Genomic DNA, 27,690 nt, shown 5'->3' with positions numbered 1-27,690 from the left:
GTCACAAGTTAGTAATGCCATTTAAATAACTTTAGCTGTGGATTTATGACTGTGTGGAGATAATTTACTAACCAAAGCATGTTTCAAGAAGACCGTGGAATTTATAAGAGCTTTGGAATGACGCAGTAAAAAATACCATCGCCATGTTGGCAAGTTCTGTCGGAGGACTTGAGTCTGGGAGGAGGAACAGAGCTGTTTTTATATTGTGGGTGACACTCCTCAGAGGGACTTAAGAGCAACAGATCTATGAGTTAATGATGGAAAGAGTGATGTTATTTATGAAAGCGATGATATATGGAAACCATCTGATATGAGGACTGGCCGAACGGAAAATTCACTCAGGATTATAATTGGTGTTGGTCATCTTAAGGAGATTATCAGAAGAGATCATAAAGAAAAGAAGAAAAAATATACGAATAAGATGAGATGTGGAAACAGCAAGATAAGACTGGATAGAATTATGAACATTATTTGGACTGATTTGTGGACATTAACGCAGCAGCAAGAAGATGATCAGAATCCCCCTTCGGAACTTGAAATATGGGTCCCCTCAACAAAAATTTAAAATTCGGCTTTGTAATTCGGAATTTATATGATGTGATTTGATTTGATTTGATGGTTAATAAAAATTATTTTAAAAAAAAAAAAAGAGTTTGAGGAGGCAGGCTCCAGCAAAATTTGAATGTTGATCCTTTGACTGCCTTGGTAGTTGTAAAGCCTCCAGGCCAAAGTCATCAGGGTACCCTATTTTTTTGCCTGTATTTGGTTTCTAAACGGGGGTCATCAGGAGGACCTAACCTTGCATTTAGGTCACCCACCAGCAGGACCTTTGCTCCCGGATAGTTTGTTATCAGTAACCTGACATAAGTGTCCAGTCTATTCCAGATGCCCTCAATATCGGGTTTTTTTTTGCTTGTTGGGGGGATATAAGCATTGATAACTAGTAAACTTCAGTTTCCCCAGGATATGAGTAGGGCCATTGCTAGGTGGTCTAGGGGGGGGGGACAGTTTAGGCAGAGTGAGATTAGGATGCATAATCCCCCCTTGAGCCTCCCTGGTCCTCTGCCTGCAACCGCTCCCACTGCATATGTATAGTATCCTTCCAATGATGGGTTTTCAGCCGCCCACGTCTCTTGGAGAGCGATGATGTTAAAGTTTTGACGGTAGAAGGGAATGTCTGTAGAGTGGGAGAGGCAGCTGGACCAGCCGGCAACATTCCAGGAGATGATGTTTAGGGCAGCAGTTGATTCTTGGGTTTTTAGATTCCAGGCACTCATAGTTGTTTTCTGCTGCTGATTGCTCAGGTCCTTTGAATTTGGCTTGATTGAGCCGCGATGCGGAGGAATGGGGGAGCCTTTTGAGGGAAAGACTAATTTGAGGGTTTTAATTTGTCCGTCCAGGCAGTCACCCGCTAAGACCTTATTTCATTCCTCTGCATGAATAGCTTCTAGGATTCCCAGGCAATCCATGAAGATTGAGCCGATTCCCGGCGCTGGCACCACTAGTTCAACTTGTTGCGTTTTGGATTGGGCTACTGGAGGGGGTGCAGGAGAGCCCGTTTCTTCTGGAGACAGATAACAACAACTTGTCCATTCCTCGTTGGTTAAAGGCTTTGATTTGCAATTGATGTAATTAAATTCCATGGGAGGAGGCGGGGCTAGAGGTGGCAGGGACTTCCTTATGGTCGAAAGTCTTTCAATTGCGTGTCGAGGTCCCCAATACACCCCAAAGGAAAACACAATTGACACTTAATTTTTGTTTAAATTTTTTGGCATAATTTTGCCCAGAACTTTATTCAAATACAGCAATGTGAGTGGTTGCTTAGGCATTGGTAGCACTAACTGCCCCCGCACGGGGACAGCTCTGACATTCGCACCCCCCGCGAAGTCAGGAAGGGTAAGTCACCTGGGGGGAGAGACGGGACTGGGAACCATGCCTCATCTCTCCCCAGAATGCTCCCAGGGGCTTGTGTGGCCCTAGCCCTTTGCCAGGGGGTTTCGGACAAAAGCATGGCGAGCCCCTGGGTTCCTTTAACGGTAAAATACTTCAGCAGCAGCAGCAGCATTTTGGAGGGGCAGGCACAGCCGAATCCATACCCCTCCACCAGCAGCAGCATTTTGGGGGGCAGGCACAGCCGAATCCATACCCCTCCAAAAACCAATTCCAGACCAATGCCTAACCGCAAACCTTACAAGTTGTGACGATTTGCTACGCGGTAGGCGAAAACCAAGTGGCACACACTAATCAGCCAAATGGCAAAATCCCTACCAGGCCCCTGCCCCAAAGCAGATGACCCCATGACAGGCAATAGCAAGGTCAAGCAAACAGCCTAACATTAGGGAAGGGAGGGCAGGTGATCCGAAGCACGCAGCGAAAGAGGATGTCCGTTGCTGCGTGCCTTGTATTTAACAAATAGGGCTGTCAATCACTAAATGGCAACATCTAAATTTCCCCAGTAACAGCCCACCCCTGCTTACGAGTTGGCCAAACCATCTGCCCAGAAACAGCAAGGTATCTTGGAATCCCCAACCGCAACACGTGCTCTCCGTGATGGAGAACAAACACGCTTTAGTGCATCCTGGGAAAGTAGGATCTGCTCGAGGTAGGTTGTTAGGAGTTGTTCATCCTTTGAGGAGAAATCCTTTTCTAGCTTATTTGGTGAGGGCAGGGTTTTGTACAGCCTGCCAGATTGTTTAAGATTGCCAGCCTCTGGGTAGAGCAGCTTACCGTTTCCGGAGCTGTTGGATTCTGCAGTGCTGATTTTGGTTTTTGTTCTGGCTGGCCTATGTGCTCCTGAGAAGTGCTCAGAGTGCTTTATTGGCATGCACGAGTTTGTGATTTTCTTTTGGGTTGTAGGAGCAGAGTTCTTTGTTGTTGTATTCTCCAGCAGCTTAAAGAGCTTCTGGAAATTCATTTTTTTAGTCCGGCAGGTCGGCGTTCCCTTTTAGCCTCTCAATTTGATGTTTTTGGTCTTCTTTATTTTTTGTGCCGAGCATTTTCTCTTTAAGGTCGGTTTCTTGGGAGCAAGGGACCCTCCCTCCTGCACTGAATTGTTCCTGTTTGTTTTTTTTGTAATCGAGTCCCGACTTGGTTTCACCTCCATTAGTCCTAGTCCCAGATGTCATGTGAGGGAAAGCGACCTCATGGTTCTTAATCAATTCAGTTAGGGTGGTAAGCAGGTTCAAGCTTTCCGAAAGGAAATTTTAAATTGGCTCAAGTTCTTTGCTTATCTGTGTGAAATGAGTTTTGAGTAACTCTTTGAACATCCCTGAGAAGTAGAAGATAAGGTTGTCCAGGTACTGTACCCTTAAGCTGTTTGGCCATCAGTCGGCTCAGGGCACCTTAAATTCTCTCCTGATAGGGAGGGGAGGCTCATTTGACATGGCTTCTAGGTTTTCCAGGAATAGCTCCTGTTCTAAACTTGCTTCAGGTCCCTCTTTGGCTAGCTCAGCTTGTTTTAGTTCTGTTGCCAGGTCCACTCCCTCACCTCCGACGTTAGTTTTTTCCTCCCTTCCAATCCAGGTGTGGTCAATAGACCACTGATGAGAATGGAGGTTTCCTGGATTGTTTGCTTCATCAGCCTTGGGATGGAAGTAGGTTGAAATTTTGGCCTGTTTTTTCTTTGTGGGAGTTGTCACAGGTTGTAAAGGTGAAATCCCCAGTTCTTTGCCACATTGTCTTGTAAGTACCATCTTCGTACTCAGAAATAAATGGGGCTATTTTATCCAACCCACAGCTTTATGGGCTTTTCAAGGGAGGTGGTTCAAAGTTGATTTAAAGGGTAAAGGTAAAGGTACCCCTGCCCGTACGGGCCAGTCTTGCCAGACTCTAGGGTTGTGCGCTCATTTCACTCTATAGGCCGGGAGCCAGCGCTGTCCGGAGACACTTCCGGGTCATGTGGCCAGCGTGACAAGCTGCATCTGGCGAGCCAGCGCAGCACACGGAACGCCGTTTACCTTCCCGCTGGTAAGCGGTCCCTATTTATCTACTTGCACTTAAGAGTGCTTTCGAACTGCTAGGTTGGCAGGCGCTGGGACCGAACGACAGGAGCGCACCCCGCCGCGGGGATTCGAACCGCCGACCATGCAATCGGCAAGTCCTAGGCACTGAGGTTTTACCCACAGCGCCACCCGCGTCCCTTCAAAGTTGATTTAAGTAGCTTTAAAAGGGAGGGGAGGTTTAAAAGTCCACCCGACAGCTCCCAGAGTCTTTTACTGATAAAAGTTGGCAGATATTTTCATAGGTTGAGCCTTTTTATCAGGGTAATTTGACCATTAGAGCTCCTACTCACGCAGCAGAGAGTCAGTTGAGGCTTGATCCGGCGCCATCTTCCCCCACCAATTGGTGTGTGAAATCACATAGGCACTCCTGATTTGATTTCAATGCAAAATACTGTACGATGTTCTTCATATAGTTTCATAACATCCTGTTTCTTTTTTAAAAAAAAAATTGCAGCTTTTTTCTTGGACATGGGCCACTCATTTGGAAAATGGTTAAAAACCAGGAGCCATTGGGGGATCTCTTTCTGCAGTGGTAAGTTACTTTCAGTTTTTCAGAGAGCTTGGTATAAGAGGCTATGTACAGGGGTCAGCAACCTTTTTCAGCCGTGTGCCGGACTTATTTTTGGGGGGGAAATGAACAAATTCCTATGCCCCACAATTAACCCAGAGATGCATTTTAAATAAAAGCACACATTCTACTCATGTAAAAACACGCTGATTCCCGGACCGTCCATGGGCTGGATTGAGAAGGCGAGTGGGCTGCATCTGGCCCCTGGGCCTTAGGTTGCCTACCCCTGGGCTATGAGCTTCAATGCAAATTCAGACCAACAATCTATGTAGCCAAGAACCTTTTCCCCAGCTGGGCATGTTAGGGGAAATATGTCACTACTTGCAGAATGGGAAAGTGAATAGGAAATGTCAGTGCTGTAGTCCCAGTTTGTGCAAAACAAGGTTTTCCTAGAGTGCCCTATGGTTTGCCATAAAATTGGAGGGATGGGGAATTAAGAAAGGAATGTGAAGCCATCTACACAATTCTTATGTAGCACGAACCCAACGTAATATGTACATTTCCATTAACTCTCTTGAGTAAAGGGAAGGTGGGGTATAAAATCTAGAAATAATCAACTACGTCCTTGAAAGTTTATTTTGCTTGTTAGTAATTTACAAGAGTTTTCTACAGCAGGGGCAAAGTTAAAAATTTCTACTTCCAGTCCATGAATGACTTCAGATATGAAATATTTTCCATATACAGTGGTACCTCTGGATGCGAACAGGATCCTTTCCAGAGCCCCATTCGCATCCAGAAGCAAACGCAAGCCGCATCCGCGCATGCGCAGGTCGTGATTCGCAACATTCCATATAACTTGCTGGTTGCTTATCTCTGGCAAGCGTTCCCTTTCCTTTTTAAATACTTTGGGTGACTTTCTCTTCATAGGGCTGAAGAATATGGACCAGTCGTGCGTTTTAATGTACTTCACAAAGCTGTGGTCTTAGTATTAAGCCCCGAAGGAGTGAAGGTACTGTCACAATTCTACAACTTCAGAGGTGCAATAGTTTATCTAGGGCTTATATTCCCTTTGAATGGTTACTGGAGATTCACTTGAATTTTGAGACCTATGGTTTATTTGTGCACATGTGCAGGCTGACCACAGGTGAGGAAGTTCCAAAGCGTAAGCTGCTCTGATAGACACTACATCACCGCTAGGCTTCTAATACCCTTGGCGCTTCCAATAAATCCCATAGCTCTCACTTTTTCCTTAGACCCCCTCCCTCTAAAATGGCCTTCCCCAGCTTTCTGTCCTCCAAATGTTTTGGACTACAGTTCCCATCAGCCCCAGCCAGCATGTCCTGAACATCTGGAGGACATCAAGGTCAAGCACAGAAAACTGTTCCAGGTCCCAACATAATCCATGATAAGGTCATGGAACAGCCTATAGTCACAGGAAGTTCAACAAGGTCATAAAGGAGGTGGTTGCCTTCCACTACCACCATCAGGCCTAAGGAACCAGAGACTTCTCTTGTTTCTAGCAACTGGAAGGCTCAAGAGGAAGGGCTTATCCATACTGGTCTTCTAACCACAGATGCTGGTCCTGAAGGAGTTCCAGGGATAGCTTCATCATGACAACTCTGGGTTCATACGTGTATACTATGTTCTTGTAGTATACACATGTTCATATGTGTATACTATGTTTTTTGGCACCAGGGTTCTCAAGGGCAAGTGGTGGTGGTGACTCCACCTCCTTCTCTGACAGCCCTAGAGGGTCTTCAGCAGGTCCCAGATGGTCCCTCCAGTGGATCCTAAGGGCTGGTTTCAGGGGACCCTGCCTGCTCCTCAAGGTCCTTGACCTGTGGGGTGTCTTGTTTGTCCTCTGTGGGTTCCATGTCGGGTACCAGATCAAGCATATCTCCAAGTTGCTTCCCCTACCATGTGGGGCTGACCCACCTGCCAAGCAAAGTCCTTTGCAAAAGTTCCGCCAAATTTAAGCAAAGTATTCTGAAATAACTACCCTCAATTGGACCCCCTGTTTTTAAAGGCAGAAGGAAGGTACCCACCCGCCCCCATCCTCAAACTTGAGCCCAGCACACTAATGTTAGAAATCAGTTCTCCTAAATTTAGCGCTTGATATTCTTAGTAATGAGATTAACCGAATTTCAGAAAACTGACCAAAGGATTTAATTTTAGGAGTGCCTGTTGTCACCACAGTACCCAAAAGACCAAGAATATGAACGTACTTGCAATATATTTGGAGAAAGGTGAGTTAATATAAAAGTGAGTTACAATCAATAAGTATGACGAAATGACAGCCAGTTTCCAGCAAATTTGTTGGGTTCTGCTGGACAGATGTATAAATTTATGGAAGACAAAGATATGAATGGCTGTTGGCCATGAGAGCTGTGTTCTTCGTCCGGTGTCTGAAGAAACACACCTCTGAACACCAGTTGCTAGAGGTCACAAATGGGGGGAGAGCTGCTGCATTCAGGTCCTTCTTGCTGACTTTTCAGCTGTATTTGGTTGTGAAAACATAATATTGGACCTGTTTGGCCTTTAGTCTTATCCAGCACCACTCTTCTTATGCTCTTTTGAAATAAACGTATTTTATACATATATGGAATCAGTATAGTATAAGAACCAGCGTGCAACCCAGGTAATAATAATAATAATAATAATAATAATAATAATAATAATAAATTATTTATACCCTACCGTTCTGGCTGGATTTCCACAGTCACTCTGGGCAGAATATTAAAAACACGATAAAGCATCAAACATTAAAAACTTCCCTAAACAGGGCTGCCTTCAGAAAGTCAGATAGTTGTTTATTTCCTTGACATCTGATGGGAGGGTGTTCCACAGGGCGGCTGCCACTGCCAAAAAGGCCCTCTGCCTGGTTCCCTGTAACATCACTTCTCGCAATGAGGGAACTGCCAGAAGGCCCTCGGCGCTGGACCTCAGTGTCTGGGCTGAACAATGGGGGTAGAAATGCTCCTTCAGGCCCTTTGGGGCTTTCAAGGTCAGCACCAACACTTTGAATTCTGCTCGGACACATACTGGGAGCCAATGTAGGTCTTTCAGGACTGATTGTGATGTGGTTTCGGCAGCCACTCCCAGTCACCAGTCTGGCTGCCACATTCTGGATTAATTGCAGTTTCCAGGTCATCTTCAAAGGTAGCCCCACGTAGAGCGCATTGCAGTAGTCCATGCGGGAGATAAGCAGAGAATGCACCACTCTGGCGAGACAGTCCACAGGCAGGCAGGTAGGGTCTCAGCCTGTGTACCAGATGGAGCTGGTAGACAGCTGCCCTGGATACAAAATTGACCTGCGCCTCCATGGACAGCTGTGAGTCCAAAATGACTCCCAGGCTGTGCACCTGGTCCTTGAGGGGCACAATTACCCCATTCAGGACCAGGTAGTCCTCCACACATAACTAGCTTTTTTTCTTTCTTTTTTACGATGCCTCTCCTGGCTTAGAAGCCATGATTTTCTGTTGCTACTGTCCAAACTTTTCCATATAGGAAAGTCTTGAAAAGTAAACTCTGTATTTCACAAGTGAAGTTTAAATTCCATTTCAGGGTTCCATATTCACTGGATGATCCCCTGGACAGATACAAACACATTCATCCTAGATAGCTGTGGAGCATACAGTGCTAGGACCAGCATGCTGTCACCTGGCAGTGCAGACTGAAAAGAAGACTCTGGGTTCACACGCTCACACGTTTGGAAGTGCTATTCATGTAGTAGCCCTGAAGAATGCCTATAGCCTTTTACCTAGTTAGCTGAAGAGTCCCAAAGCGGCTCTGAACAGAATGGTTTACTAGGTACACCAGTAAATCCACAATGTGGCTCAAAGGTTAACAACTGGAAAATATTTATTCTGCAGTTTAAGGGTGGATACATAAACTTTCCCCCACCTGCCTGGCTTCTGGTAACCTGTGATTCCAGAGAGGTGACTTTTGCAGCTGGGTAAAAAGTGAGTGGAGAATCCACTGCCTCTTTCCTCCCCTGCAGACGGTGACTTTTAAAGATGTTCCATGGAGAGTGTTTGCAGACCTAGCTGCTCACTGTGCATAAGACCAGCCTCAATTTGTGACCCACTAAATTATATGTAGCCCAAGAGCTTTCTGTGGGGGTTTGCCAGAGCCTTGATAAACTTCCTGTTCTTTTTGACTGCCTGGAGGCTGCATAAAGTAAGGATGTCTGGCACCTTGCATGTCACAATCAGTGGTTGGGTGGGACGCATTTGGTTGCAGCCTTTCTCAAACTTGGATCCCCAGATGTTGTTTGACTACAACCCCCATCATCCCTAGCTACCAGGACCAGTGGTCAGGGATGATGGGAGTTGTAGTACAACAACATCTGGGGACTCAAGATTGAGAAAGGCTGGGTAGATCAGAAGTTGTGCATGCCTGGCAGAGATGTGGACAGACTTGGACTTACAGTGGTACCTCGGTTTTCAGGCATCTCTGTTGTCGAACGTTTCGGTTTTCGAACGCCGAAAACCCAGAAGTAAATGCTTCCGTTTTCAAACACGCTTCGGAAGTCAAACAGCTTCCACTGTGTGTATCTGTTGTTTTTCACAATTTCCTCTATTGAATTGGCAGACCGTCCTTTGCACCTTGGTTTTTGAACATTTCGGAAGTCGAATGGTCTTCCGGAATGGATTACCTTTGAAAACCGAGGTTCCACTGTATTTTGGATCCCAGTCTGGAGAACCATGAGGTTAGGAGGAATATTTAGCAATGAAAACTTAGTGGGTAGCATTTCTTTAAAATGCCAAATTGTACCATATTAAAAAAAGGCAGACATGTGAAAATTAAAGAGGGGGAGTTGATAAAATAAGAGTTTATGTTCACACATCTAAGGCTCCGTTCCGGTGGTCCTTCAAAACAAGGTTTGAAATATTGGAAACATGCTGTTAGAATCATGTACTCCCTTCTTTCTTTCTTCCTTCATGCACGCCAATCTCTTCCTTTTTCTGGTTTCTTCTAACCACTGTTTACCACGACTTCTGAATCAGGCAAACAATGACCAGAATTGATTCCAAAGCCAAGTTTTGCAAAACCAGCTTCAAATGCATTAGGGTGTATTTTGTCAAGTTCCTACATCATGGCAAACGAAGGTGGAAAACAAAAAATGAAGAAAGAACTCCATGGAAGTCTGTGGCACATTCCTGATTCTCCACACTAGATTAGAATATGACATCTGAACTAGTCCATGCAGGGTATAATGTTTTTCTCCATTTTCCGCAGATTTTTAGGGAATGGCTTAGTAAGTGACCTCGACCATGCCCGCTGGTACAAACAGCGGAGAATTATGGATGTGGCTTTCAGTCGAAGGTAAGGCAGAGAACATAGGCATAGCCTGATGCTATGACCAGTGGTCCATCTTGCTCAGCATTCATCTACAGTGGCTTGCCGCAGTTCTCCAGTGCTTCAGATAGGAGTCGTTCCCACCCTCCCAAGAGGAACCAGAGACTGAATTTGGGGCCTTCTTCATCTACTTTGTGCACAGAAGGTCCTGGATTCAGTCTCTCCAGGTAGGGCTGGAAAATACTCCCTTGGGACTCAGCTACACAGCTGAAAAACACATGTTCTAAATGCGTTGCGAAGTGCAATCTACAAATGTGACGCTAGATGGCGAAAGTGAGCTATGCCAAATTCAATGTATTTTTCAAAACGTTTTTAGAAAAAGCATTTTCACAGCGTTTTTTTATATGTGTGTAGATTCCAGCACTGAGAGTCACTGCCATTCGGTGTAGACAGTGCTGAGCTATATGGACCAGAGGTATGACTGGATAAAATAGCTTCATATGTTTTATAAAAGAAATTCTTAATTAGAGGTGCAAGAAACTGCTCTGAAGGATTATTATGCATGATCTTATATCTCATTGATATAAGAAATTCAGGTTAGGGACAACCTCCCAGCACAAAAAAATTGGATTGTTGTTGGTGATGGTGGTGTGTTGGGAAAGTCCTGGATCTCTCATTCTGGCAAGCACCATCCACTGCCTTAATTGTAGCTCTGCGAACACTTTCCAAAGCTGCACAACTGTTAAGACTTGTGAATTGATCTGCATATTCATCAGCTTTTCTTTTTTTAAAAAAAAAAATCAAACTGTATTATGAACAAATATAGCAAATGTAAATCCTTTTTCAGAGCAGCTTTCCTCTATTTGCTGTGAGTGTGTGTGTGTATCCATTGAAGAAAAAAATGAGTTTAGTCCATGAAAGGCTAGACATATCGTGCTGTGCAGTTTCTAACCTCACTCTCCATCAGTGAAATATATTGGCAGAAAAAGAGAACCTCACCATGTAATAATTCCATGGGATGCCATTCTAAGTGTAGCCTTAGCAAACCATCGCCAAAGCCAGCAGGTTCCTTTGCATTGATATTAGTGCATGGATTGCCAACACACCTGGACATTGGAAGGCTGCCCTCCCCCCAGGTCTAATTGCACCAGGGGCACCACTGAGGGGTAACTCTTCCTTCCTCATCTGCAGTTGGCTTCAAAAACCTGGAATTGTTGCTTCGAGCCTAATTGTTGCTGTTTGTGTGTGATCGAGAGATTGCAGCTTGGTAGAAAAGGTTTGTCGTATGCTGAAGAAATATGCATTGACCCTGGCCTTTGAAACTTGAGATGTATAGTTTAGGACCCACAATTATTATTGTGATTGTAATTTGTTTTTGACTTTTTAAAATGGATGCTCAATTGTTGTGACCTGCCCTGCGACCTTCAGGTGAAGGGTGGATAAGTAGTAGTGGTAATAATAATAATAATAATAATAATAATAATAATAATAATAATAATTGTCAGAACACGCCTGAGCGGGCCAATGCTCTCTCTGGGCGTCTTCCTGATGAAGCACAGCCCGGGACCTTCATAAATCTTCAGTCCTGGTGCACACCAGCGACACATATCTGGAGATATGTGCACACTCAATCAGCAGAGTATAGCAGAAAAATGTGGAACCTAGGTGTGTGCATTCCAAGTAATTTATTAAGCAATATATACAGGACCAAGCAATCATGGCGTCCCCTCACATCTTCTCCAAGAGACAGAAAAGTAAAGTACAAAAGTACAATACAGCGGAAGAGATAAGACTGACTTCCGTTCTCACACTTTCCAATAATAATAATAATAAATTGGACAGTTACCTCACTCGCTTGATGGGAACCTTCAACGACCAAGCCGACAAGCTTATGGAGCAGCTGGAGGGAAAAGCTGATGGAAAAACTGAAGTTGATATGCTGAGCCTGCTGAGTCGAGTGACCCTGGACATCATTGCAAAGGTACATGCTAGATTGATTTCCTGTTCTTGGACTCCAACTCCCATCATCCCTGATTTTGCTCTGCTGGCTGGGGCAGATGGGAGTTGAAGTCCAACAACATTGACCGGGCCACAGATTCCCCATTCCCTGTTTTAAATGTTATGCCTGCTGATTTCAGCTCCACCACAGAGAATTCCTCTTTATTTCCCATTTTTCTTTTTATTGTTAAAGTACAGATCATGACAATAATCAAATTAAAGTATAATACTAACATCATACAGATTATTATTAAACCATTTGTAAATAAAAGAACTTAAATTACTTACCAAACACAGAACAAACGTTCTGTATTTTTGAAATTGCCATGTTCATCTTAATTACAAAAAAACAGACTAGTTCATGGTTCTTTTAATTGATTTTATTCATTCAAAATGTCTTACGTCCTCTTCATTGCAACAATCCCAGAACAAAGTACATAAGGAGTTTTAAAATATAACACACAAAACAAAACACAAAAATACACAATTGCCACATCCGCACCGTACATTTTAAAAGTCTACTTTAAAAGTCATGGCTTCCTCTAAAGAATCTTGGGAACTGTAATTTGTTACGGATTCTAGGAATTCCAACTACTCTCAGGACTCACTTGCCAAAGGAAGCCACTACTGTTAAAGCAGTATAATAGTGTCTTAATTGAATTGTATGTGCAGTAACTGTAGTAATTTGAAGGCCTTTCCTTGCAGGAGACATTGGGATAGGAGTTTGGAGAAAATCCCTGGAGAATGGTGTGAGGGAGTGGAAGGTGGCTAGCTGAGAGGGCTCCTCTAGCAGAAAACTAGTGCAATTGCTACTTAATAAAACAACCATGTTAACTATGGTCTCAAGTTATTGAACCCAAAGGTATTTGTGGACGTGGCCAATCTTAACAAACAGTAAAACAATAGTTAAACAAACTTGCTCCGGCCTGAAAGCTCGATAAGCACCTGAACAAACAAGCATAGTTGGCACTGAAAACTAATTAAGGTTGGCACCAGCTGCAAGGCAAAGAGGAGGGAGTTCCCTAACTGGGGTGCCACCACCGAGAAGGTCCTCTTAGGGGTTGCTGCATAACATGTTACAGACAGCTGCAGCACCGCTTTGTAAGCCCCCAAACGGGAACGGAAATGATTCCTGCAAATGGCTCCCAAGGAAGAAGTTCAAGCAGGGGTAGGGAACTGTATCCAATCAGTGGGCAGGATCCATAACTGTCAGTCACCTGAAGTTTAGGGAAGTTTTTAAGGTTTGATGTTTTATTCTGTTTTTAATCTGTTGGGAGCCATCCAGAGTGGCTGGGGAAACTCAGCCAGATGGGTGGGGTTTAAATAATAATTGATGATGATGATGTCATGTAAGTGGCAGCGCCTCCAGAGTCACAAGGGTGACTATAAGGCACTCCCACTTCACCAGCCACTCCTGTGCATTAACATGGCAATAGAAGGGTTTATACAGCAGCTCCTTCCCAGACCCTCAGACTTTTGACCAACCTTCTCATTTTTCTGAATGTTATCAGGTGGCTTTTGGTTTAGAACTGAACACTGTCTATGATGACCAGACGCCTTTTCCACGTGCCATATACATGACCCTACAAGGACTATCCAAATCCCGCATTCCTTTTTTTGAGGTGAGTGCAGACATTTATTTATTTCCGTGTGAACTTGCCCTGTGCCAAGATTTTGCTTGTAAAGCTTATTCAGGGGGTCTCCAAAATCCTAGAATTACGCCTGTCTTGCAGGAATGTTTGTAACTGGGACTGTCTTGTCTTCTGAGAGGACGGACAAGAATTTGGATTCAGACTATTCGTTGCCCGGGGAAGGAATTTTAAAGACTGGAGAGTAGGATGCTTGGTGGGTGATAATGTGATATTGAGCTCTCCTGTTGAGGGACTGGGCCAAGGGGCAGGGGGCTTTGCAAGCCTGTATATTCAGTGTAGCACCCCTTGTGAGGGGAGAGAGACTTTCTGTTCTTCATCAGGCAATGACACTTCCACCTGCCTTGCCCCACCTAGCCTCTCCCAGACTTTGACTTTGAGAACAGCAGCTGGGAAGAGAGGAGTTCAGGGATATGTTTTAAAAATAGTTTTACAAGTTGTGCTTCTTTGTTTCTCAGTTTGATCCTTTTACATGGTTTTGTACGTTTGGTGGTATTTTATGCATTGTGATTTGCTGTTACTTCTGCTGATTATAGACTGCTAATTCTTTATTGTGTTCAAAGTGTTTAATTATTATCTGCTGGTGTTTAATTTTACTATTTACTATTAGATTCAGATGGATTGTTGAATGTTGCTTTGTTTGATGTAAGTTGTTTGTTTTAAAGTTATTGTGACTTTTATACTGGATCAGATGGTTACTGTTACTGTTTGATGTTTTATTATGCTTTTATGTCTTGGAAGCCGCACAGAGTGGCTTGGCAACCCAGCTAGATGGGCGGGGTATAAATGAAATATTGTTGTTTTTGTTGGAGGGACAAGGATGTGGTGTGGCAGTGGTCCACAAATATTCCATCATTCTCACCAGGAGGCCAGTGCTTCTAGCAATTGGATGTGAGGTTTGTATTTGGCAACCTTATCCGAGGATGGGCCGGTCGACGCTACATCCATCAAAGGATGGGCCAGAGCGTGTGCGCATGCGCACTCTTCCGAATCAGAGGAGCACCTGTGCACACTATTTCCGGCGCTCCTCCTACCCACATGTGCACTGGAAATAGGGTGTGCGCGTGCGCGCTTCTCCGTCCCGCACGCTTGCGCACACACTATTTCCATCGCACATCTGGGTCAGAGGAGCGCCCATGCACATGCGCACAGGCCCCATCAACCCGGATGTCGGTCTCCGGACTGCACCATGCCAGTAAGAGCAGGTGGCGGGGGCAGCAGGGGTTGCCATGAGCCGGTTAGACAAGCCTTGTGGGCCACTCCCGGCCCATGGGCCTTAGGTTGCTGACCCCTGGCATTTGGTGTTGGGAGGCAGAGACAGAATAGGATCTTGCTGGTATACAATCCACCCCACAGCCCAACCATCTCCCTGACTGAGCTGGCAAACACATTCACTGGTGCAGTATTAAAGATCCCAAGGACATCAGTTCTGGGGCTCTGCGCATTCTGTGCAGCCATTTCGCTGCAGTCAGAATCAGAGGAGCCTGGAGTGTATAGAAATAGTGTATAGAAATTTGTGGACAGCTGGACAATCCCCAGCCTCTAATGTAGGGTTATGCATATTCTTGCTAACTAGCATGAGAAGGGTTTAAGTCCACAGAGCTGTATTGCTGATAGGCAGTGTTCAGACCATACAAATACTGTTGGTAGAGAGGACTCTGCGTGATGTCATTTCCTCTCCTCTCCTGGAGAGGAAGGAGCATATATTACTTCCTGCCCCCCCTTCCACCATCATTGGATGCAGACATGTCTCTGCCTGCTGCAGTATATATATATATATATATATATATATATATATATATATATATTCAATTTTTCAGAAATATTTTGACATAAATACAATCCAATATTTTCCAACAAATAGATGCTTGTGAAGCCGGTTATACTGTTAAATATAAGTATTTTAGCTGCATAGCTGCCTTTGCTGTGAACCAATGCATGATTATAAAGCAAGTAAATCTTATTTTTAAACTTACTGTACAAATTGTTGCCTGATTCTTTCTTAAGTGGGGTACGAAGGGGGAAGCCAGCTTACTTAATAGCTGGACTTGCTCAAAACAAGGTTTTACAGTCTGATTCCTATGCTTTTCATTTTGCCGCCAAGGATGGGATTCTGAAACTCTGTTTAACCCACACATGTGGGTGCCTGGAGGGATAAATTGCAATCAATATATATCCTCTCCTACCCAAAGGAGTTTGACCGATATACAAATTCTGGGCTTCTTTCCAGCCAAGCCAGTCCTCAAGGAAGCTTGCAAAGAGAAAAACCAAATACCCCACTATTATTAAGCCAGCAAATATATAATGGGCAATTCAAACCTGTTGTCTGTTTTATAGTACATGCCATGGAACAGAAAAGAAGTGAAAGGTGTTCAGGAGAGCATAAGGCTGCTACGTCGTACTGGGAAGGAGTGTATTGAACAGAGGCGTAAGGACATGCAGGATGGAGAAGAGATCCCGTTGGATATTCTCACTCAGATACTGAAGGGTGCAGGTAGACTGTGGTCTTTTGTACTTACCACACATGAGTGTCTCCTTGTGGACCCCACACGTTCATCTTTAGCCGCACAAAGTGGTTTACAGCCCTTCGTTTCAGCCGAACATGCTATTTGCCAAAACATCTTAATTAGTCACTGTTACTACTACTACTGTGGGACACGGGTGGTGCTGTGGGTTAAACCACAGAGCCTAGGACTTGCCGATCAGAAGGTCGGCGGTTCGAATCCCTGTGATGGGATGAGCTCCCGTTGCTCGGTCCCTGCTCCTGCCAACCTAGCAGTTCGAAAGCACGTCAAAGTGCAAGTAGATAAATAGGTACCGCTCTGGTGGGAAGGTAAACGGTGTTTCTGTGCGCTGCTCTGGTTTGCCAGAAGCAGTTTAGTCATGCTGGCCACATGACCCGGAAGCTGTACGCCGGTTCCCTCGGCCAATAAAGCGAGATGAGCGCCGCAACCCCAGAGTCGGCCACGACTGGACCTAATGGTCAGGGGTCCCTTTACCTTACTACTACAGTCATACCCCAGGGTAAATGTGCTTCAAGTTAAGTATTTTTGGGTTGCGCTCCACGGCGACCCAGAAGTAACGGAGCATGTTACCTCCGTGTTTCACCATGTGCGCATGCGCAGACAGTCAAAATGACGTCACGCGCATGTGCGAAAGAGGCGAAACACGTGCAGGTTGTGTTCGCTTCAGGATGCGAATGGGACTCCGGAACAGATCCCGTTCGCATCCTGAGGTACCACTGTACTACTAGTAACTGAGTATGCAGCCTTCTTTGTAATTTCCCTTAGATGTTCATATGCAAAGGGCGGGGGGTAATTTCTCCCCATCTGTACTGCAGCTAGTAGTACAAGAAGCAATGACGTTTAATTCTAAAGAACAGAGTTTGGCTTGCTTGTTAGGGAAACTACCATAAACAGATATCATCAAAATGTATTACAGAAGGTGATCATCTGGCTGCTTCATCCTAAATCGATGGAAGTCTCCAGGTAGACTCATCAACAGCATAATGCAATAAGCTAACTTGGACTTAACTAGCTATGAAAAACCAGGTCCACTACCTTCCTGCCAACTTCTTGCTATTGTTAGAACAGTCCAGAATTTACACTTCTGTCCAGAAAGTTATGTCAGATTTTGCTCTTTGTTTTCTGTTACAGCACAGGAAGAGGGCTGCAACGATGAACTGATGTTGGACAATTTTGTCACCTTCTTCGTTGCAGGTTTGTAAGTCTGTTGTTGTTTAGATGTAATTAAGAAGATCAGCCACCCAGAACAGACTTCTGCCGTGTTTAGCCAACACAGATAGAAATAGTGTTGAGATTAATATCCACACACAGATTTTTTTCCTGGGGCTAACTGTACCAACTGGATTCATATCTTGACGTGAATAATAATAATAATAATAATAATAATAATAATAATAATAATAATACCTATTACTATCCAGGGTCAGTAGCTGTTGTGCCTGACAAGTCTGTAAGAAGCAACTTTGAAACTTTGCATTGCTTCCAACCTTGGCGAACTGCATTCATGCGTCGAGGGCCGTGCTGCTTTCAGATTCACCTCTCACTCAAGTTTAGCTTTTTACCAGATGGACTGAAAGTCGGTTTTATTAGCTGGTGGAGGAAGCTGGCCAGCATTGGAGATGTGCTGGTGCAGAGATGCTTACCTAACCTCCCAGCAGGTGAGTCGTTGCTGCTTACTGGGAGGGGTGAGGTGATGATGAGATCAGCAAGCTGCAAAAGCACCAGTGGAGCCAATATGGTGCTCCTGCTGGTGGATTTGCACTGTGTTGCTCAGTCCATTGCCTTGCCCCATCTCTTCCAGGTAAGAAGCAATAGCTCACCTGCCAGGTGGTCAGGTAAGCATCTTCACTCCACCACCCCTGAGCTGCTCACACAGCAGCACACTAAACTATCACTCGGATTCCACCAGGAGACACTGTTCCATCTCCAGAAGTCACCTTTTGGAAAAAGAAAATATAATATATTTCCTAATCTCATATTTTGCTGCTTGTTTCTGTTGGAAATTAAGTTTCTGCCATTATGCGCGAGCCACGTTAATCAGGGCTTCTATCTTTTATCAGAAGACTAATTCCAATCTATAGTTTGATTCCTAACCACACTCTGTCATGTTCTGTGGTGTAGAGCGAGTGTGGTGTAGTGGTTAAGAGCGGTGGACTCGTAATCTGGTGAACTGGGTTCGCTTCCCCGCTCCTCCACAGGAGCTGGGTGACCTTGGGCTAGTCACACTTCTCTGAAGTCTCTCAGCCTCACTCACCTCACAGAGTGTTTTTTGTGGGGGAGGAAGGGAAAAGGAGATTGTTTTGCTTTGAGACTCCTTAGGGTAGTGATAAAGCAGGATATCAAATCCAAATTATTATTCTTCTTTATCCTGCAGGTCACGACACCACTACTACCCAGTTAAGTTTCACCATAATGGAGCTGTCACGAAACCCTGAGGTAGTTGCAAAGTAGGTGAACTGTTTGTCTTTCCACTTGTCCATGCTGGTAGTTATAGGAAGTTGTAGCTTTTCACTTTTTAAAATATTTGAGACTTTGGAGGCCAGTTCACACAATTTTCCCATTCAGACCAGCACTCACTGCACGTGAACAAACATAATGTGAGGAAACCATGGATATAGAGTTGTGGGTGTAGAGGCGAAGTACTTAATATCTACTAAAAATCTGGGGATCTTGACAATATTGGCAAGTACTCAAGTTCAGGTGCATAATAATAATAGTAGTAGTAGTAGTAGTAAAATTTTATTTAAATCCCCCCCTCCCCAGCTGAAGCCGGGCTCAGAGCAGCTAACAACAGTAAAATAATACAGCATTCTAACATCAATTCATTATAAAATCAGTTCAAATCAAATTGATGGCAACCATTGGGCTAGAGTTCTGTGGTGGAACAGCTCTGTCTTGCAGGCCCTGTGGAAAGATGTCAAGATGTGTGGGTAAATATATGGTCCTAAGGCATGGCCATAAGGCGTTACATAGTTGTCAGGGAATTGGAGGCAGAGAAGGGGGAGAGAATGGGGACTTACCGAGATAAGCCCCCGATAATGAGCAGCTGTTTTTCCTTGGACGAGGAAGGTGATGAAGGGCTGTTAGGAGGCAATGAATCTGAGAGGGGGGAGCCACTTCCGGGGCCCAGCCACTCTCGTAACACAGGAAGGAAGAGGGTTGGGCTCAGGAAATGGATATGCTGGGGGAAACGAAAAGCTCCTTCAGTTGAGGCAACTGACTCACCATGATGGAGACGGACATTTGAGCTCTTGTATATAGCGAGAATAAACCAATAAATCTTTGTAAATATGGGTGGATTCCTGGACTCTTATCTCTGCTAGCACCCACCAATCATTCCTGACAATAGTCTATGTGCGAATTTGTATGAATGCCCCATGTAGGCCAGCGGTTGCCAATGAAATCTTCTGATTTGTAGACTTCAGGCTGAAGTGGATGACGTCATTGGTGTGAAGAGAGACATCGCCTATGAAGATCTTGGGAAGCTCCAGTGCTTATCTCAGGTACACTTGGAGAACAAATGCGATGAAAAATTGTATTTAAAAAAGAAAAGGAAGAAAGAGCAAAGGCACAGGTAACCCAATGCTGCTCTCAACCCTTTTGGCTCAGCAGTCACTGGTGAGATTAAGGACTCCTTCTGACGATCTGTTTATTCAGCATTTATCCAGATTTGTCTGAACAAAGCTTATGGGGCAGTTCGGTTTTTATTGAGCATTCATTCCAATTTGTTTACAGGGTGGTTCTATGCCCATGAGCATTTATCCTGAATTGCTTGCAGGGCGTTTACCTGTCTTCCTGTTAATCATTCATTCCAGACTTTCAATACATTTGTCTGTAACTTTCCAAACCAGAGGTGAGTTCCTGGTCAAAGGCAACAAGCCCACAGCTGGGCTGTCACATGGCCTCCCTGAGGAGGAGGAGCCACACCCAGGCTTGAGGGTCAGTGCCCTGGAGGCTGTAACTTGCACTGACCTCTCCCCATCCTCAGCCTCCCACCCCATCCATTTTTCCTTTCCTGCCCTGGCAACTGGCATCAGAAGGAGCAGGGCAGTGTCAGGAAGCCAGCCCGCCATGGCACCCACCACCTGAGAGGTGCCGGAGCCATACTCTGGCTGGAAAAAAAAACCCCTGGTTTGAAATGCAGATGAGCAACCCTGGCTGCGGTCGTGCAAAAGGCATTTCTTCCAGTTCTCAAGAATTATAAGAGGCTTTTCTTACTGGTGGGGAACTAAGGCTAAGGGAAATATATTTGCTGAAAACCATCAAGCAGGTTTGAGCATGAGCTGGAGACGAAACTCAAAAGTGTTTGTTTTCCAGCTGAAAGCCCACCCTTCCTATCTCTCAAATCACCGTGGCTGTTAAGTAAAGAAGTCCCTTTACCAGCATTGTGGAATTGTGGCTCAAGCTGTTGTTATTATCCCAGGTTCTCAAGGAAGCCTTGCGCTTGTACTCTCCGGTTCCCACTGTTCCTCGCTGGACAAGGAAGGAAACCGTCTTTGAAGGAGTCAGAATTCCAGCAAACACAACTCTGATGGTGAGTCTGTCGAATGGACTGCAGTGAATGGTTCTCTCAAAAATATTGGCCTTCAGCACCAAACCTCCCAGATCCCCCGATGACATGTCTGCATTAATTTTTGTTTAAGTAAATCTGGGGCAGCGTTATGTGCCATAGTTATGTGGGAAGAATGCAAGGAAGCTGCAGATGTCTAGTAGAAGCAGTCGCAAAACTTAGCATGCCAGAATCTCAGCTTGAACTCCCCCCCCCTTTTATACCTGAAAAAAAGCAACTTTCAAGTCCTTACGATGCCAAAGATATGCTTAAAACTATGTGGTCCAGTGGAAATCACAGAAGCCAGAAAGCAAGTTTAAGTCTGGATGCTCTGTGCTACAAAGGATAGCAGAGAAATATGTTTAGCATCAGCTTAGCTGCAGGAGTTTCCGGAAGGTGGTGCACAAGAGAGCAAGTGTGGTGTAGTGGTTAAGAGTGGTGGACTCGTAATCTGGTGAACCGGGTTCGCTTCCCTGCTCCTCCACATGCAGCTGCTGGGTGACCTTGGGCCAGTCACACTTCTCTGAAGTCTCTCAGCCCCACTCACCTCACAGAGTGTTTGTTGTGGGGGACGAAGGGAAAAGAGATGGTTAGCCGCTTTGAGACTCCTTAAAGGGAGTGAAAGGTGGGATATCAAGTCCTAACTCTTCTTCAACAAGGCACCATCCAACCACCTTAGGGACTCCACTCCAGATTTGTGTAGGGTTTAATCTTTAGCCTTTTCTTCTCCCTAAGATATCCCACAAGGCAGTGTAAGTTTAGGAGCAGAGTTTTCCTTCTCCTAGATGGGCTACCTTCCCAGGACGAGCCCCATCTGCTCCTAACGTCCCTCTACAGCAGAGATTATTATATGCGGAATCAAATCAAATGATTATAATGTATGTCAGCTACACCAATAAGATGAAACAATAACCGGCTGTATTTCTTAGTTTCTGTTATGAAGCTTTCACTCCAACATCCGTCTTGGAACCATTCCTAAAAAAAAAATAAAAAAATTAACAGGCCTTAAGCATCTACCGTACATTACAAATTTTCTAAAGAAACACTTTTGGCTTTAGGCCGCTAGGTGGCAACCACATAAACATATCTTTATAATAATGAATACGGTCTCAAATCCACACCAAATGTTTCATTCCAAAAAGTAATATAAAAACCCCCACTCATTTTCAACAAGAGTTTTCTCAAACAACATGTTTTTCCTTGATTGGGTATAATATGTTGACTAATAAATTATGGCATGTCCCATATTCTAAAAAAAACCAAAACCCTATTCAGATAGAAGATGTGAGGATTCTTTCCCCCAGTAAACAGGTGTTGACATATCGTGTGAGATCCAAAGGACAAGGATCATTTCTGTATCCACATTGTAAACACATGTTTTCAACAAAATTAAGAGTATATTTTTCAGATTCATTCCTAATTCGTAACCTGAGATTTCTTTAATGCATTCCACCACTGAACACCCGGCGTTTTGGATTTTATGGTATTTTCAAAAAATATGTAAATATTTTTACTTACTTACTTAATTAATTAATTAATACACTGCCCCTCATCTGAAGATCACAGGGTGGTTTACAATATAAAATACAAAATGAAAACACAAAATACATGAATAGTCTTGTATGTGGGTGCTTTAGTTTAGAGGTGCTCAGATGCCATTGGAGGATGAATGCAAGATCTAAATAATTTTCTTTCAGATTCAAAGGTATCAGTGTTTTGTTTTATCTCCAAACATTTGCTTTCTGCATTCTCCAACACACACCTGTGACTGTTTCAGCCATGTGTCAAATAGCCTAACAGCACCATGAGTTCAATTTTATATTAGGGATTAAATTAAATTTAAAAACATTTCCAGCTAATGCTGATATAAATGTAGTAGATGCGACTTCAGGGCATGTGGAGGAACGACCAGGAAGTGATAACATCATTTCATTAAAACTGGTGATATGCGGTTGTGATGTGCAGCTGCCTCTTGCTGTGAATGACAAATGTTTTTGCAGCTTGCTTTGCATTTACAAGTGCAAATGACTGTCTCCTCTCTTGCCAGTTTAGTCAATATGTCATGGGACGCATGAAAAGGTTTTTCAAAGACCCGCTTATCTTCAATCCTGACCGGTTTAGCAAAGACCAAACAATGTAAGTTTCTGTTGCTGCATTTTTGGGGAAATTGTGCTAAATGTTCTTTCATTTGTTTGCTTTGGGCTGTATCCAACAGATGCACCCTGTCAGTTCAAGGAATTTCACCTTTTTGCAGTGGGACTAGGTTTAGTGGATGCACAGAGGGAGAAGAAGCGGGGAAAGTTGGTTGGTACAATTAGAAATCCTTGTTTTGAGAGGGCACAGTATTTAATGCTATGCTGGATACAACTTTCTAATACAATGAATATTGTCTAGTCAATGTTAGAAACTTGGTGAATGTTGACATTTACTGGTAATTCTTAGGATTTTAGGAGACACACTGGAAAATGTCAAAACAAATTGTAACATGAAGCTCATTTGAATGGCGTGTATGGATAACATATTGGGAATACAAATGAGTTTGGAACATGCAGTTGAAATGGCCAGTTGGCATTAAATTTACTCCTAAATTGAAAGGTATTTTTTGACATTTCCTCCTGGATTTCTTAATTCAGAGGATTACCAGCAAACGTCAATATTCACATAATTCTGATGCTATGATAATTTGGTTCTCAGAATAAAAATTGACTGCTTTTTTACTTTAACGGTAGCTTGGTCTGCAGAAATTAACATGTGGAGCTTTTCACAACATAGAGTATTATCAATCGGTCTCTGTGTTAAGCTACTTTTAAGCACACAGGAGCCCAAGACGCTGCCTGGGTAAGACACATACTGTAGGAATACAGTCATACCTCAGGTTGAAGTAGCTTCGGGATGAGTATTTTCGAGTTGCGCTCCACGGTGACCCAGAAGTAACGGAGCGTGTTACTTCCGGGTTTCACCGCTCGTAGATGCGCATGTGCGGAAGCGGCGAATCGCAGGGGGACGCGGGTTGCGTTCGCTTCAGGATGCGAACGCGGCTCCAGGACAGATCCCATTCGCATCCAGAGGTACCACTGTACAAGCGAATAGTAAAGAGAACCCGCACAAGCGACGCTGACACAAAACCCCACACATACACTAAGTAGAATAGAAGCATTGCCACCCCACCCCCACTCACCATTCCGCCCTCCACCTCTTTCCCCCTTTTCTTCCTAATGTAACACTAACGTCTCAACAAATGAAACTGATCTGTAGAAAGTGTAACTTGAAAAAAGAGACATTGCACATACTTTTGTAAACCAATAATTCTTTAATTAAAAAATGTTTAAAAAGGGAAAAGGGGGGGGGATGGAAAAAGGAGGCTATAAAAATGATTACCCTTGTCGTACCGAAAGAGTGGATCAAAACTGTAAATCAAAACTCTTAAGCAGGTAGGGTGTTCAAGGTTGCAACGAAGCCATTGCTAAGGACGCTGTCTATGCAAAACCATTTCAATAACTCTTATCTTGAGATTCCTGCATTGCAATTCTATGATTTTCTCTCTCTCTATTATTTTTTTAGACCATACTTTACCTACTTCCCATTTTCCCTTGGAGGTCATACCTGTATCGGGCAGCTATTTTCACAGGTAAGGCAGTGCCCATTAGGATTTCCAAGTCCCCTCTTAAGTGGCAGCTGTCCTTTTAAAAAGCCCACCTTGGAGGTCTCTAAGTGGAGGTTAGATGGCCATCTGTCATGGATGCTTTAGTACTATAGGGGGGCTGGACTCGATGACCCTCGGGGTCCCTTCCAACTCTACAATATTCTGTGATTCTACCTTGCTGATCCAGGAGCCTGGGCAAAAGGACTGGTGGAACAGCAGGGTAGGGTGTGTAATAGCTTCAGAGATTGTGCCCCACAGCCCAGCCTTCCCCAGCTGTGGGTCCCCCAATATTTTATTTATTTAAAATATATAGATCTCACTGTCATGCTCTGGGCCTCAGCAAGGCAGAACTCAGGTTTCGTTCAGAGTGAGGTTTAGGCCATGTTCACATCACACAATTAAAGTGCTATGATATCACTGTAAACATGAACGGCTTCCCTCAAAGAAACTATAATTAGTTAAGAGTTCCTTGCCAAGAGAACTTGATTGTTAGACTATAGTTCTTTGTTATAGTTCTGTAGACTATAGTTCTTTGTGAGGGCCATAAAGGCCTCAGCAGCAGAATGATGGTTGGAAATTATATATAGATCTTTTTTAAGTCTGTATCACTTATGGGCCTGTAATTTTTATTTTTAAATGAGTCAAATAAAAACAAATCCAAACTATTAATTTTTTTCAGCGCTCTCGGTTTCTTAGTCCGCTAGATTTTTGTTTCTTTATTTAATGGCTGAATTTACCGGTAATCCTGTATTTTGAACAAGCCTAGAATAAGTATTTGCACTTATCTGGAGATAGTGTTCAACTGCGTCAAAATGGCAATAGCCAGTTTACCATTCATTCATTCATTCATTGTTTTTATCACAGATGGAGGCTAAAGTGGTGATGGCCAAATTTCTCCAGAGGTTTGAATTCCAGCTGGTCCCGCCTCAGAGCTTTAAAATTATGGAGACAGCTTCGCTGAAGCCATTAGATGGCTTAGTATGCAGACTGAGACCACGGCGCCACCTTCGCTATGAAGGGGATTAAATAATCGGCAGTAGGATATTGTCATCTGCAGCTTGAATTCCTACTGGAACCCGCTTAAAAGTTCCATTTCCCGGTGGGTTGGAGGAGGAGAGAGCTCATTTTGGAGTTGGGGCCATTTTGCAATCATAGTTGATGGGTTTTTAAAAAAATTATTTAATCATTTTTTCAATACAAACAACCGCAAAAGACACTACAACAAATACCATAATAACAATAACACAATTTGACAATTCAGATTTAAATACACTGATATACCTACGACTGCAGGTATTTAACAATATTTTCCCACCTCTCTCTCCTCCCCCCACTATCATAGTTGATGTGTGTTTGTGTGTGTTTGCCTAAAGCAGGCATCCCCAACCTTCAGCCCTCCAGATGTTTTGAACTACAATTCCCATCATCCCTGACCACTGGTCCTGTTAGCTAGGGATCATGGGAGTTGTAGGCCAAAACACCTGGAGGGCCGCAGGTTGGGGATGCCTGGCCTAAAGGGTTATCTGTTGGGGGCTTTGAGGTGTTTGTCATCATAATTGACTTGTACAGGTTTGCCTATTAAGAGGTCTATGATTGTAGGGAGATATTTGTTTTTGTTTTTTTTTTTCCTCCAGAAAATGTTTATTCAGCCAGATCAACCATACATGGCTCCTTATCTCTCTTGGGAAACTACGGAAGATAAAATTCAGCAAGAGCAGGGTTCTCCCTTCTGTGCAGCTCTGGACTGTGTTGTCTGTCTTTGCAGCTGAAAGGTCTTTTTTTTTTATAATATTTTTTATTGCTTTGTTTTCCAAGGTCCAAATAAATCAACAGTACATCATCAATAACACAACAAATGCTGTTTTACAAAAAGAAAGAAGAAATTAAACAACAGAAAATTCATTTTTCCAAATCTTTTTTCATCGTCAATTGGACTTCCCCACATCCTCCATCCCTGCATTCCTTACAATAAAAATAAACAGCAAATTAATACCTTGTTTCATGTGTTTTTGTATTTTCATCTAATTATTTACTCTAAAAATTGAACTTTTCTCGGTCATAACTTAGTTTCAATCATTTTCGAATTCAATACTGAAGCATGATTTTCTCAAAACTTAGCAAATTCTCAACATTCATATAGCTTATAATGTTTTTGTAAGTAGTCCTTGAATTTTTTCCAGTCCTCTTCCACTGTCTCTTCTCCCAGGTCTCGAATTCTGCCTGTCATTTCAGCCAGTTCCATATAGTCCATCAGTTGCGTGTGCCACTCTTCCAGTGTGGGTAACTCCTGTGCCTTCCAGTATTTGGCTATAAGGATTCTTGCTGCTGTAGTTGCATATAGAAAGAAAGTTCTGTCTTTCTTTGGCACTCTCTGGCCTACAATGCCCAGGAGGAAGGCCTCTGGTTTCTTATGAAAGGTATACTTAAATACCTTTTTCAACTCGTTATAAATCATTTCCCAAAAAGCCTTCACCCTCGGGCATGTCCACCAAAGGTGAAAGAATGTTCCTTCAGCCTCCTTACATTTCCAACATTTATTGTCAGACAAATGATATATCTTTGCAAGTTTGACTGGGGTCATGTACCACCTGTACATCATTTTCATAATGTTTTCTTTTAAGGCACTACATGCCGTAAATTTCATACCGGTGGTCCATAACCTTTCCCAGTCTTCAAACATAATGTTGTACCCAATATCTTGTGCCCATTTTATCATGGCTGATTTAACTGTCTCGTCTTGAGTATTCCATTTAAGCAACAAGTTATACATTCTTGAAAGCACTTTCGTCTTAGGTTCAAGTAATTCTAACTCTAATTTTGATTTTTCCACCTGGAAACCAATTTTTTTGTCCTTTTTAAAGATCTCTAAAATTTGGGCATAATGAAACCAATCTCGCACCTTTCCTTTCAATTTTTCAAAACTCTGCAACCTCCAAGTGTCACCCACTTTTTCTATTATTTCACAGTATTTTGCCCAGCCACCCCCCATATTAAGTATTATGATTGTAGGGAGATATTTGTAAGACATAAGGTAAGGTCCAGTGCACTGCAGCAGTGAGAGAAGGCTGGGACGATGGGGTGTGTCCCATGCTGAATAATAATAATAATAATAATAATAATAATAATAATAATAATAATAATGTTATTATTTATATGCCGCCTATCTGACTGGGTTGCCCCAGCCACACTGGGCTGCTCCCAAGAAAATATTAAAAACACAATGCAACATCAGCCATTAAAAACTTCCCTAAACAGGGCTGCCTTCAGATGTCTCCCAAAAGTCAAATAGTTGTTTATCTGTTTGGCATCTGATGGGAGGGTGTTCCGCAGGGAGGGTGCCACTGCCAAGAAGGCCCTTTGCCTGGTTCCCTGTAGCTTCACTTTTCGCAGTGAGGGAACCACCAGAAGGACCTCAAAGTGGACCTCAGTGTCCCTCAGTGTCCGGGCTGAATGATGGAGGTGGAGACACTCCTTCAGGTACACTGGGCTGAGGCCGTTTAGGGCTTTAAAGGCCAG

At 43.6% G+C, this 27,690-nt stretch overlaps 1 protein-coding gene across 4 annotated transcripts in view; it reads left to right on the top strand.

The window, feature by feature from the left end:
• The window catches only part of LOC114585569 (cholesterol 24-hydroxylase-like), a 29,687-nt gene extending 4,245 nt beyond the window's left edge, over positions 1-25,442 (top strand). For 3 of the 4 annotated variants that reach the window (XM_028708368.2, XM_077924184.1, XM_077924183.1), the window contains exons 2-15: positions 4,456-4,533; positions 5,437-5,518; positions 6,685-6,755; positions 9,751-9,837; positions 11,653-11,791; positions 13,320-13,430; positions 15,795-15,951; positions 17,114-17,176; positions 18,357-18,429; positions 19,401-19,485; positions 20,406-20,516; positions 22,579-22,667; positions 24,093-24,159; positions 25,039-25,442. In XM_028708368.2, the coding sequence (XP_028564201.2) occupies positions 4,456-4,533; positions 5,437-5,518; positions 6,685-6,755; positions 9,751-9,837; positions 11,653-11,791; positions 13,320-13,430; positions 15,795-15,951; positions 17,114-17,176; positions 18,357-18,429; positions 19,401-19,485; positions 20,406-20,516; positions 22,579-22,667; positions 24,093-24,159; positions 25,039-25,200 (1,375 nt within the window). In that variant the 3' untranslated portion in view covers positions 25,201-25,442. Of the gene's footprint in view, positions 1-4,455; positions 4,534-5,436; positions 5,519-6,684; positions 6,756-8,294; positions 9,221-9,750; positions 9,838-11,652; positions 11,792-13,319; positions 13,431-15,794; positions 15,952-17,113; positions 17,177-18,356; positions 18,430-19,400; positions 19,486-20,405; positions 20,517-22,578; positions 22,668-24,092; positions 24,160-25,038 lie in introns of those variants that run through there. The other variant, XM_077924186.1, reaches the window with a different exon arrangement.
• The last annotated feature ends 2,248 nt before the right edge of the window (positions 25,443-27,690 follow it).

The sequence above is a fragment of the Podarcis muralis genome, chromosome 1 (assembly GCF_964188315.1).
Source record: "Podarcis muralis chromosome 1, rPodMur119.hap1.1, whole genome shotgun sequence".
Taxonomy (NCBI): Eukaryota; Metazoa; Chordata; class Lepidosauria; order Squamata; family Lacertidae; genus Podarcis; species Podarcis muralis.
This window is presented reverse-complemented; position numbering and strand designations above follow the sequence as displayed.